The sequence below is a fragment of the Ascaphus truei genome, chromosome 12, assembly GCF_040206685.1.
Source record: "Ascaphus truei isolate aAscTru1 chromosome 12, aAscTru1.hap1, whole genome shotgun sequence".
NCBI classification, from domain to species: domain Eukaryota; kingdom Metazoa; phylum Chordata; class Amphibia; order Anura; family Ascaphidae; genus Ascaphus; species Ascaphus truei.
In genome coordinates, this window is record NC_134494.1 from 25698042 (window position 1) to 25711129 (window position 13088).

The 13088-nt window shown below is 46.7% G+C and overlaps 1 protein-coding gene across 2 annotated transcripts in view; it reads left to right on the forward strand.

The window, feature by feature from the left end:
- The window catches only part of SWAP70 (switching B cell complex subunit SWAP70), a 79024-nt gene that overhangs the window by 23517 nt on the left and 42419 nt on the right, over positions 1 to 13088 (forward strand). For both annotated transcript variants that reach the window (XM_075567082.1, XM_075567081.1), the window contains exon 2: positions 3304 to 3444. In XM_075567082.1, the coding sequence (XP_075423197.1) occupies positions 3304 to 3444 (141 nt within the window). The remainder of the gene's footprint in view (positions 1 to 3303; positions 3445 to 13088) is intronic.

Below are 13088 nucleotides of genomic sequence, written 5' to 3' on the forward strand. Positions count from 1 at the left end.
GTGAGGTACTCTGCTAGTGTGTACTCTGTATATGAGGAGGGGTCTCTGTGTGACAGGAGGTGAGGTACTCTGCTAGTGTGTACTCTGTATATGAGGAGGGGTCTCTGTGTGACAGGAGGTGAGGTACTCTGCTAGTGTGTACTCTGTATATATGAGGAGGGGTCTCTGTGTGACGGAGGTGGGGTACTCTGCTAGTGTGTACTCTGTATATATGAGGAGGGGTTTCTGTGTGACAGGAAATGGGATACTCTGCCAGTGTGTACTCTGTATATATGAGGAGGGGTTTCTGTGTGACGGAGGTGGTATACTCTGCTAGTGTGTACTCTGTATATGAGGAGGGGTCTCTGTGTGACAGGAGGTGGGATACTCTGCCATTATGTACTCTGTATATGAGGAGGGGTCCCTGTGTGACGGAGGTGGGATACTCTGCTAGTGTGTACTCTGAAATATATGAGGACGGGTCTCTGTGTGACGGAGGTGGGGTACTCTGCTAGTGTGTACTCTGTATATATGAGGAGGGGTCTCGGTGTGACAGGAGGTGGGGTACTCTGCTAGTGTGTACTCTGAATTTATGAGGAGGGGTCTTTGTGTGACGGAGGTGGGGTACTCTGCTAGTGTGTACTCTTTATATATGAGGAGGGGTCTCTGTGTGACAGGAGGTGGGATACTTTGCCAGTGTGTACTCTGTATATATGAGGAGGGGTCTCTGTGTGACAGGAGGTGGGGTACTCTGCTAGTGTGTACTCTGTATATGAGGAGGGGTCTCTGTGTGACGGAGGTGGGATACTCTGCCATTGTGTACTGTGTATATGAGGAGGGGTCTCTGTGTGACAGGAGGTGGGGTAATCTGCTAGTGTGTACTCTGTATATATGAGGAGGGGTTTCTGTGTGACAGGAAATGGGATACTCTGCCAGTGTATACTCTGTATATATGAGGAGGGGTCTCTGTGTGACAGGAGGTGGGATACTCTGCCAGTGTGTACTCTGTATATATGAGGAGGGGTCTCTGTGTCACAGGAGGTGGGATACTCTACTAGTGTGTACTCTGTATATGAGGAGGGGTTTCTGTGTGACGGAGGTGGGGTACTCTGCCATTATGTACTCTGTATATATGACGAAGGGTTTCTGTGTGACAGGAGGTGGGATACTCTGCTAGTGTGTACTCTGTATATATGAGGAGGGGTCTCTGTGTGACGGAGGTGGGATACTCTGCCAGTGTGTACTCTGTATATATGAGGAGGGGTCTCTGTGTGACGGAGGTGGGATACTCTGCTAGTGTGTACTCTGTATATATGAGGAGGGGTCTCTGTGTGACAGGAGGTGGGATATTCTGCTTGTGTGTACTCTTTATATATGAGGAGGGGTCTCTGTGTGACAGGAGGTGGGATACTTTGCTAGTGTGTACTCTGTATATATGAGGGGGGGTCTCTGAGTGACAGGAGGTGGGGTACTCTGCTAGTGTGTACTCTGTATATATGAGGGGGGGTCTCTGTGTGACAGGAGGTGGGATACTCTGCCAGTGTGTACTCTGTATATATGAGGAGGGGTCTCTGTGTGATGGAGGTGGGGTACTCTGCTAGTGTGTACTCTGTATAAGAGGAGGGGTTTCTGTGTGACAGGAGGTGGGATACTCTGCCAGTGTGTACTCTGTATATATGAGGAGGGGTTTCTGTGTGACGGAGGTGGGATACTCTGCTAGTGTGTACTCTGTATAAGAGGAGGGGTCTCTGTGTGACAGGAAATGGGATACTCTGCCATTGTGAACTCTGTATATATGAGGAGGGGTTTCTGGCTTCTCTGCCACATCTACAGTCCAGGTTTTATTATCTTAGATTGCTAGTGCGGGTTTTGCTTTGGGATAAACGCCCACCTTTACTAAGCCCATTGATTCAAATGGGCTGTTGAGTGTCTCCCAGTGTCGGAAAGTGTTTGTATGGCAGTAGACCGATTTAGTATATATGGCCCAGTGTTTCCTCCAAGTTCCAGAATGAACGGTTATTTATTGCCTCCTGGATGTAGGCCAGCCTGATGTGCTGTCTTTTTCTGTATGAGGGGTTTGTATTCCCGCAGTGAGTGCTGTGTATATCATCTCTCAGGGGGTATCTGGGTTTCAGATTGGAGAATAATCCAGATTTTCAGTAGCAAATTGGACCCTGAATATAGGGTTCAGTATAACTTCTCTGGCTTTTCCTGTAATTTGTGCATTTCATGTCAAGCACTTTACTGGGAATGGGTGCCTACCAAGTTATCCACCATTGGCATCTATTAACAGGAGGGCATATATTTCTGGGTTCTGTGTTATTTGTGGGGAACAATCTCTGGTACATTCTGGGTTACCATCTCCACTTTGGACAGTACCCCTTCCTCTATAGTTTCCCCCCAGACCTCTGCCCTGGAGTCACTAATTTAGCAAGTCTTATGTGTAGCTATAATTAGTGCGGGTTAGGCGGGAAGTCGCAGCTTACTGAATACCATGTAAATATTTATTGGTGTGAGATTTCTTTATTTGAATACAACATTTGCATATTTTATGGCTGTGCACAATTGGAACCAATTCGCTACACAAAATGCTTTGGATATATGGGAACTGTTAATGAACATGGCAGACGTGTTAAAGTGCAGGAAACTCTGTTGAATGAAAAGAGCCCGTTTTAAGCAGTCCATATGAGATTTCTTTATAGATTGGGATTATGTATGTATATCTTTATTTATATAGCACCATCCAGGTACATGGCGCTTTACAATGCACGTGGCATAATATTATAACATATTGGGAATAAGCGCTTCACACAAAACAATAGCAAAAGGAGTCCCTGCCCTGAAGAGCTTACAATCTAAGTGGGGAGAATTTAGAGACAGCGGGAATGTGTTCTTGTAAGTGCGTCTGCAAGGGTCCAAGGTCGGTGCATAGGAGATGTATAGTATCAGCCAGCGGAGCTACCTATATGCTTTGTTAAAGAGGGGTGTTCTAAGAAAGGCCCTAAAGGTGGATAGAGAGGGTGCCTGTCGGATATTGAGAGGGAGGACATCCCAGAGGGGTGGGGCAGTGCATGAGAGAGGTTTTAGGCGGGAGAGGGCTTTAGATACAAAAGGGGTAGGCAGAAGACATCCTTGAGCAGAGCACTTTAGAGCTCTCACTGGTCTCCTTTTCAAGTATCTTTGAAGAACCATCTAGGAAGATGATGTTGTGCCTTTTTAAAAGGCATCGCAACCTAAAGCACATGGACAGTTTGCCAGGACCAATAAGGCTACTAGTATATTTTTAGTTGTAACTCACCAAGATTTGTTCTGTATCTGCCACAGGTGCTCTCGCACAACCTGTGCACACTGCTGCATGTTCCTCATGATCCTGTGGCCTTGGAAGAACATTTCAGAGATGACGACGAAGGACCAGTGTCTAATCAGGGCTACATGCCTTATCTAAATAAATTCATCCTGGACAAAGTAAGTACCATGCTCTCTTCATTGCATCCTGGTCTCAAAACCCTCATAGAAAAGCCACTGAACTCTAGTGGGAAGTTGCATGATTTAAAGGCGGACTCCCACTTGGGACCAAAGGGAACCAATGGCATCGGTAGGTTTAATCTTTCAATACTAGAAAGGCACGCACACAATGGGATAAAGCTAGTTGTTTAATTACTATGTTGTTCAACCAGACTAAGTGTGGGTGGCTGGGGGGGCTCAGATTGGACAATCACTACCCCCAACTTGTTCAGTCTTGTTTCCTCTATCCCAGTGATAAAGTATTCAGACTAATGGATACCCATTCCATGCCAGAGAGCCAATTCCGGATGGGGACATTGATAAGGGAGAAAACGTGCATATATATTTTTAAATTATTATTATTATTATTTTACCTAGGACTGAAGCAGGGGGTCTCTGGAGCGTAACCCCATTAGTTTCAGCTCTGGGGACCCTTGCTTCCGGAGATACCTCCCTCCGTAGTGGGTGCCGGTCTCCGCTCAGCTAGCTGGTCTTTAAAGTTTAAAGCTCCCGCGTCACCTGGGCCAATAGAAAGCCGCAACGATGATGTCACAGCTTCCTATTGGTCCGCAGGATGCTAAATCTTTGAACAGCGGTCATTACGTGATCCCTGGCAGCCGTGGAGCGCACCTACCGGCACCTAATCCGGAGGTAAGTATCTCCTGATGCAGGGGGTTTCCGGAGCTGAAATGAACGATGTTTCGCTCCGGAGACCCCCTGCTTCAATCCTATATACAGGCAGTCCTCGGTTATCCGACACAATGCGTTAATCAAAATGGCGTTGGATAGCGAAACGTTGTAAAGTGAAACATGTTTTCCCACAGGAACACTGTTTAATTGAAAGCTTCCGTTCCTGAAGGCATTTTTAATGCTAAAATACACAAAATATTTTACGCAGGCAATAAGATATGCAGCACACACAAATCATATAGTGTATATACTGTATTATATATATATAATATAACATAATATATAATATAAAAATATAATATATTAAATAGTATAATATATATATTATATACACATAAACAACTTTGCAAAGCATCGTAAGAGCGTTGGATAAGCCGTTTTGGCGTTGTAAAAATTAACATAGGTGTACACTGCATAGCGTTGGATAAGCCATCCGTTGTAAAACGAAACGTTGTAAAACGAGGACTGCCTGTAATTATAATAACAATAATTGACCGTCTTGGACTGCCTTTTTGAACAAGCTATTTCCTTAGCGAAGTATTAAAGTAAGCAGCTTTTTGGGGTTGGATAGTATGTGAAGGTATTTCCTCTTCCCTTCCCCCCCAACCCCCCATTTTTTTGTCACATGATCTGCTCTTTAGAAAAAGCCATTGAAATCCTGGCTTGTAGGCATCAGAGTGGAAAGAATCAGCTCCGGAGAGCACAATGGAGCCTGTGACGTGGTTAAGGGGCAGGCACAATGGGTAAAACAATTAGGAGAAGGTAAAGAGGGTCAGCTATTTAAAGCTGCCGTGCCACGTAGGACAAAGGTGAACTGGAGGCGTTGACAGGTTTAACAGTGTGAATCATTGTGATCAATGTCTTTTACTGAAGCGGCAGTCTGCACGGATCGTTTTATTTTGTCATCTCGTTAAGAGATCTCTGGCCATTTCCAACGCAGTGTTTTTGTTGTTAGAGTGTGATATCCAGTTCAGGAGATGTAAGCGTTGGAAATATTAAGGGTCTGGGAGGTTATAATGGAACTCTCCCCAGAAGCCACTCTAGCCTGAAGATGTTGGAGATGAGCAAAATGCTGATTTTGTTAGCGCAAACATAATTTTTAGATTTTTTTTTTTTAAAGAGATCATACAGCTCAACCCCACTTATAACGCTGTGCTTGGGGTACAAAGAATCACATTGCGCTATAAGCGGATGGCGTTAGAAATAATGTACAATTGTATGCATTGTACAATAAAGTAAGATTCCAATAATCGTGTTGTAAAGTATTCATAAATACGAAAATTGGGAGCCGCGCTTGCATCGCGTTATAAGCGGATTCGCGTTGTAACGGATCGCGCTATAACGGGGTAGAGCTGTATTAGGGGTGCAAAATGCTAACATTATGTGAGAAACTCGATAGGCTTCTTTTTTTGGGGGGGGGTTGCTGCTTCAACAGCTGGGATGTTTGTGGGGCTCGGTGCAAGAACATGTGAGGGGCCTCAGCTCTTACCTTCTCCGTCGGCATCATCTGGTGGCATCTCTTCCGCCTGTCATCATGGCTTTGCGACGTGAAATGGCGTTGCGTTGCCATGACAATGGGATGTCGCGGCACCACGAGGTGTCACGTTGTCATGGCAATGTGGTGTCGTACGGCGTCCTGTTGTCATGGCAATGTGGTGTCGCACGGCGTCCTGTTGTCATGACAATGTGATGCTGCATGGCGTTGTGGCGTGCTGTTGTCATGGCAACGTGCCATTGGCCATCGCGGAGCCATGATGACGGGACCATGCCGCCGGAGAAGGTAAGAGGGTTACAGAGGCCTTGCGTCTCCCCCTGGCAATCGGTTTAATTGTCGTGAGGGTGGGCGCGGGGGCCTCTATCCGCAGGGCTCGGTGCACAGGCACTGACGGAACCGCCATCACGCAGGCCCTGTTCAGCAGATACCATTTTTTTTTACATTTTCTAACAAACTCTGTCTTTTAGTCTAGTTTGGATTCATTTGCCTGTCATTACCCAGAATCCCCTAGCTGCAGTGTGAGCACTGAATGCTTTGTGATGTTGTTGTAAAGCAGGTTTGATGACATGCCTGAGACCAGTGATTGTGCACATACGGGTTCTTTTATGATTACTGGGCTACAGCACTGTGCAGGTTTTCTTTTCAGTTTTTTACACGTCACCATTTATTTAAGATGCGGTTGAAACCTATCGCAACTTCAAATTGCAAAGCTGGTATAACCAGCCTCTCACTGATGAGATTTCAAAGGTCGGAAGAAGCAGCTATCCAGGCACACGGGATGTTTTTGTGCTAAATAAATCACCTTTTGATTTGAGCCCGTGTGCCTGGATACCTGCTTCTTCCTTCGTGACTTTCTGGGGTACCTCCCCATTTCCATGAGCACCAGCAGTTTACCTTCGTTTGATTATTGATGAGACGTGTGCCTGCAATGCTCTTCCTTCTGAGATCTCAAAGGTCACAATAGCTGTGTGAATAGCTGTGTGTGAGTAGGGTTACTGCCTGTGCATTTCTTTAATCCAGGTTGTGTTGAAAAACTGGGTAATACGGCAGGCATAAATTTATAAGGGTCCCATGTTGAAATGGCTAAGAACCAAAAGGTGACACTGTGTGCTCATTTGCATAGCATTACCCAGAATCCCTGACTGCAGTGGAACCACTGTTAAGCTTGTTTTATAGTTGTTGCTGCTGCGCGTGCGGGCGGGCGACCGGTGTTGCGCGTGCACGTGGCGTGCGCGTTTAGTTTGTAGGCCGCAAGCGGTGACGTGCACGGTTAGGGGCGTGACTCTGACGTCACAGCATTAGGCCGGGCTGTGATTGGTTCGCGGCGTGGCAGCAGCGCGAAAAAACAATTTTATTGGCATTTCCTTGGTCTGCCGCGCCACTGCTCACGGCCGTGCGTGTCCCTAGTATAGAAATGTCTGGCTAACACAGCCACTTCTAATTGACGTGCGCGTGCATGGTAGCGCACGCGCACTATAGAGATGATGGTGAATAGCAGGGTTGTACTATACTTTGTCAAAGAACTGATTAGAGGTTGGTATAGTACTAAACTTCTTGTAAGACAAACAGAAGGCAAAATATAACTGAAACATTGCCCACAATTCTGTTTTAGAGGTTTTTTTTTTTACAAACATTTCCAGGATCATTGTTATAAATTATTACATATACAGCAGGGCCCCGCTTCTCGTCGATACGGTGGTGCCGAAAAGGGGGCCACCATGTCCGCGCAGAACACCCCGTCCAGGGGTCGTGCATGCGCAGAACGGGTCGGCCAAGGGTCTCGCATGCGCGGAATGGAGGGTTTTCCTTCTGTCGCGCATGCGCAGATCGGCGCATTGCCGGTCTGCGCATGCGCACCTAACGAAAATCGCCGGTTCCACTTTCCGGCGATTTTCACTTTACCGCGGGTCCTATTAGTGCGGCCCTCCTGTACTTAAACTTTTCTGCCTTAATCGCCAGATTTTATTTCATCACCTTTTAAGGGCAGGTCCACCTATAGCCAGAATGGCCATAATGTGTATTTTTTTTAACATTTTATTTTAATAATACACTTCTTTATTACGAGTGAACATAATATAATCCAGGCGTTTACAAGTATTCACAGTAATATCACATCAGCATTATAGATACACAACTAAAAATAAAACTAATATATGGCCAATACAGATTTCAAATGCAAAGTAAATGTCGTTAACATCCCTTCTTTTATAGGAAATCAACAAACTATATATCCTGGCTCATTTGAACCCTACTTACTTTTCTAACCAGATTGCATATAACTGTTCAATATAACGTTTTCTACTCCACCTCTTCTCCATGTGGGGAAAGACAAAAAAACAAAAATGAAATATAAAAAACTGGGAGAAAGAGTAAGGTGTAGGGGGGAAGGTGGGTGGGGGTGTGTGAAGAAAAGGTGGGGGGAAGGTAGGTTGGGGGAGTGTGATGGGAAGGTAGGTGGTGGTGGTGGTGGTGGGGGGAGGGGGTGCATGGAAGACTCCAATCCCTTTATATCCATCCAAATACTTCAGTTACCAGCAAACCTCCATCTCGATCCCTACAAATTCAGCTTTTGCCAAGTTCCCAATGATAACGCAACTAATACCCACTCAGAGGATTTGAACGCAGCCATGACTTCTTCTTAAAGACCGCTGGAGGCAGATTGTTCAGACATGGTTTCCAGTTGGGAATAAATTCCCCTGCTGTATTGTATTGTATTGTATGTCTTTATTTATATAGCGCCATAAATGTACATAGCGCTTCACAGTAGTAATACATGTTGTAATCATATAAATAACAAATAATATAAATAACAGGTCATGGGAATAAGTGCTTCAGACATAAAAGTATCATTAGGGAAGAGGAGTCCATACTCCGAGTAGCTTACAATCTAATTGGTAGGTAGGGGAACATATAGAGACAGTAGGAGGGAATTCTAGTAAGTGCGTCTGCAGGGGGCCAAGCTTTATGTATTATGTGTCCAGGATTATCCAGTGCTATTCATATGCTTCTTTAAGCAAATGTGTCTTAAGGTGGGTCTTAAAGGTGGATAGAGAGGGTGCTAGTCGGGTATTGAGGGGAAGGGCATTCCAGATGTGCGGGACAGAAAGTGAGAAAGGTTAAGGCGGGAGAGAGCTTTAGATACAAAGGGGATAGAAAGAAGACATCCTTGAGAAGACCGCAAGAGTCGGGATGGTGCATAGCGAGAAATTAGGGTTGAGATGTAAGGAGGGGCAGAAGAGTGTAAAGCTTTAAAAGTGAGGAGGAGAATGGAGTGTGAGATACGGGATTTGATCGGAAGCCAGGAGAGGGATTTCAGCAGGGGAGATGCTGAGACAGATTTAGGAAAGAGTAGAGTGATTCTGGCAGCAGCGTTTAGGATAGATTGTAGGGGAGACAGGTGAGAGGTAGGAAGGCCGGACAGCAGGAGGTTGCAGTAGTCGAGACGGGAGAGAATGAGGGCCGAGTCAGAGTTTTAGCAGTCTAGTAACAGAGGAAAGGGCGTATCTTTGATATTGCGTAGGAAAAAGCGACAAGTTTTAGAAACGTTTTGAACGAGAGAGAGGAATCGAGTGTGACCCCTAGGCAGCGTGCTTGGGCTACTGGGTGAATGATCGTATTTCCAACAGTAATGTGGAAGGAGGTACTAGGGCCAGGTTTGGGAGGAAGTATAAGGAGCTCTGTTTTTGCCATGTTAAGTTTCAGTCGGCGGATGGCCATCCAGGATGATATTCCAGAGAGGCATTCAGAAACTTTGGTCTGTATAGCAGGTGTAAGGTCAGGGGTTGAAAGGTAAATTTGTGTGTCGTCAGCATAGAGGGGATATTTAAACCCAAAAGATGTGATTAGGTCACGTTGAGAGAGTGTGTGAAGAGAAAAGAAAAGGGGTCCAAGCACAGAGCCCTGGGGTACCTCCACAGAGAGATCAATAGAGGAGGAGGTGCTAGCAGAAGAGACACTGAAAGTACGATGGGAGAGGTAAGTGGAGATCCAGGATAGAGCTTTGCTACGAATACCAAGAGTATGGAGAATGAGAAGGAGAAGAGGGTGGTCCACAGTATCAAATGCTGCAGAGAGGTCGAGTAATGTGAGCAGAGTGTAATGACCTCTGTCTTTGGCAGCATGGAGGTAGTCAGTTATTTTAGCGAGGGCTGTTTCAGTAGAGTGAGGTTAGAGATGTCGGAAAGTGTATCAAACTTTTCCGTAAAGTGGCCATAATATGTTTAATGGGCAAGAGATGAAATCAGACAATTCTAAGGATTTTGAAAATAATGTGCTCATTTGCATGTCATTACCCAGAATCCCTGGCTGCAGTGGAAGCACTGTGTGCATTCCACCTGGCACTTCGGGAGCACCATGACGTAGTGACTGCGTCATTGGTCTTCAGCTCATTCTCATTGGGCGATCCAGTGGGAGGAGGACGATGAGAGCCGATGCGAAAATGTGATCACGCCGAGGAGCGATTATGTGATCGCGAGGTGCCAGACGGCCCCAGCCCATCCGGCACACACAGGGTTTAAATCCCAGTTTCTATCATAAGGTGGTTTAGTACAAGAGTGCTCAACTCCAGTACTCAAGCCCACCCCCGCCCCCTCCCCAACAAGTCAGGTTTTCAGGATATCCCTGCTTCAGCACAAGTGGCTCAATCCATCCCTGCTTCAGCACAGGTGGCTCAATCAGAGGCTCAGTCTCCGACTCTTCGATGAAGATGATTCCTCATGCACTCCTATAAGAAGACCTGCAAATTAACAATGGCTGGTGCTCCGACTCAAAAAGGACCCCTCTTGATTGGTCCAATAATCCAGGGGTGGTTACCCAACTCTAGTCCTCCAGACCCACCCAACAGGTCAGGTGTTAAGGATATCCCGGCTTCAGCATAGGTGGCTGAAGCAAAGATATCATAAATATCTGACCTGTTGGGGGGCGTGTGGGGGTTGAGGCTTGAGGACTGGAGTTGACCACCCCATGGTTAGTAGATGTCACTGCAGCTTTTAAATGGTCTATGCAGTTTAAATGTTCCTGCATCACAAAGGATATCCGAATGTTATTTTTGTTTCACATTGTTCCACAAATATCTTTAGGAACTCTACCCTCTTAATCATAAATGTGTCATAGGCTTGACATCGAAAATGGGAAACTCTGATTCCTTTTTTTTTTTTACTGTATGGCTTTAATAACACCTCAAAGAACAGTTTGCAAAGGGGACCTGTTCTATTAGATATGTAACACAGTTCCCCCCCCCCCTCCTCTGGGAGATACACTGCATTACTGTGTTAGGCTAAGGCCCCGCTGCACGCGTCCGCACAGCCGCCTTGCTTGCCGGCCTTTCGTCCTGGGGTGGGCCAGCTCCTCCACGCCATGGGAGAGTCTGACAGCCCATGCTCTCTCCTTCGCAGGGAGAGCAAGACTAGACTAACTTTGCTACTCCCAGTTGGAAGTCTCTGGAAGGGGCAGGCTCATGGACTGTACCCATCTCTGATAGGCTGTACACAGGCCATGAGTCACCACCTTACTTCCTTCACTTACAAGTGGAGCATCAGGGGGGTGGGGGGGGGGGGTCACTGGCCCATAGATTAACCTGTTACTGCCTGGAGCTAACAAGACTTACATAACATATATACTATGTGGGAAAGAGAGGTTTTATGGGACATACCATGTTACATTTAAATATACCAAGTGTCCTAGTTTACCTGGGACAGACCCATATTTGCTATTGTATGGATTGGATCTCTTTCCTTTTGACTGTAATTATGGTTAAAATGACATTTATGGCTATACACAAAACACGTTTTGGTGAGTAAACCCCCCCTTTACTGTCATTGTAGCACCGTAATAACTGTAGGAATGATGTTAGACAGCATGTTAAAGAAAAACCAGAATGTTTTTTTAGTTCAGTGACTCGAGTGAATAAGAGACCAGTTATAAGGCCAGACCAATGCTTATAGGACTATATTAACTCGCTTCAATCAACCATAAGGTGTCCTATGGAATAGCATCACTTTGTGAATATGGGCCATTGTCTACATTTTGGGATGACATGGTTATATCACGGAGGAGCCCACCCTTTGCTCCCTTCTGTAAGCCTCTGCACTGGAGGTGGTGAACACACCCCTATATATTGGGGTTGTGTGCGTTTAACTTAGTGTTTTTTGAAGCCCATTTTATTGCCCTGCACAATATGTTGGTGCCGTGTGATAAATGTATATACGTAAATAACTCCGAGAGTTGTGTGACCGTCAGATGGAATGATCCTGCAGAATTACAGACCCATGCATCAATAATTTGTCCCATAACCACATGTTCTTTAAGTTGTTGTTTAGCTCCACTAGTTCAGTGGTATGTTTGGTTTAGCGGGATCCATCAAAGTGCCTTTGTAAAGTGGTTTAACCCGCTCACAGCTCTGCACTGCATCGCGGGCACCTGTTTTTGGCCGGGGTAAAAATGCAGTCCCACTTGGGTTCAAAGGGACATGAACCCTTCCATTGCTAGAGTGTGCACCCGAGATGCAGTGGACATTCCTGCTCCAGAATCATGTGATCACGTAGTCAGAACCTGTCCGCTAGAACTGGAACCGGAGAGGTCTGACCTCTTCTGTTCCTATCATATCTCCGTGAGCTCCAGACACCAGCAAATACGCCATGATGTTCAGTGACGCGTCATAAGGGCCATTACTTCAGTGTTTCCCAACCCGGGGATTCCGCGGCCCTGCCCTGGGGTTCCGTGAGAGGGTCAATAGGGGGCAGAGGGATTTCCCTGATCTCCCAGAGCAGGGCAGTTGCTAGGGGGCTGGGCAGTTTCCTCCACCCTGCAGTCAATCAGGAGGTGGTGTCGGGGGCCCGAGGGTTGTGGCGAAACGCAGAGGAGGAAGCAGCATGGGCAGGAGAGAAGGGGTGTGCGTGTGTGTGTGTTTTGTCCTGTTGTGTGTCTCCTGTGACTGTCTGGCTCTCTCTACCCCACTCTGTCTCCCGTGACTCTCTGCCCCCTATGTCTCCCGTGACTCTCTGCCCCCCTCTGTCTCCTCTGTCTCCTGTGACTCTCTGCCCACTCTGTCTCCTGTGACTCTCTGCCCACTCTGTCTCCTGTGACTCTCTGCCCCCCTCTGTATGCTGTGACTCTGCCCCCCTCTGTATGCTGTGACTCTGCCCCCCTGTATGCTGTGACTCTCTGCCCCCCTCTGTATGCTGTGACTCTCTGCCCCCCTCTGTATGCTGTGGCTCTGCCCCCCTCTGTATGCTGTGACTCTGCCCCCCTCTGTATGCTGTGACTCTCTGCCCCCCTCTGTATGCTGACTCTCTGCCCCCTCTTTCTTCCTGTGACTCTCTGCCCCCCTCTGTATGCTGTGACTCTGCCCCCTCTGTATGCTGTGACTCTCTGCCCCCCTCTGTATGCTGACTCTCTGCCCCCTCTTTCTTCCTGTGACTCT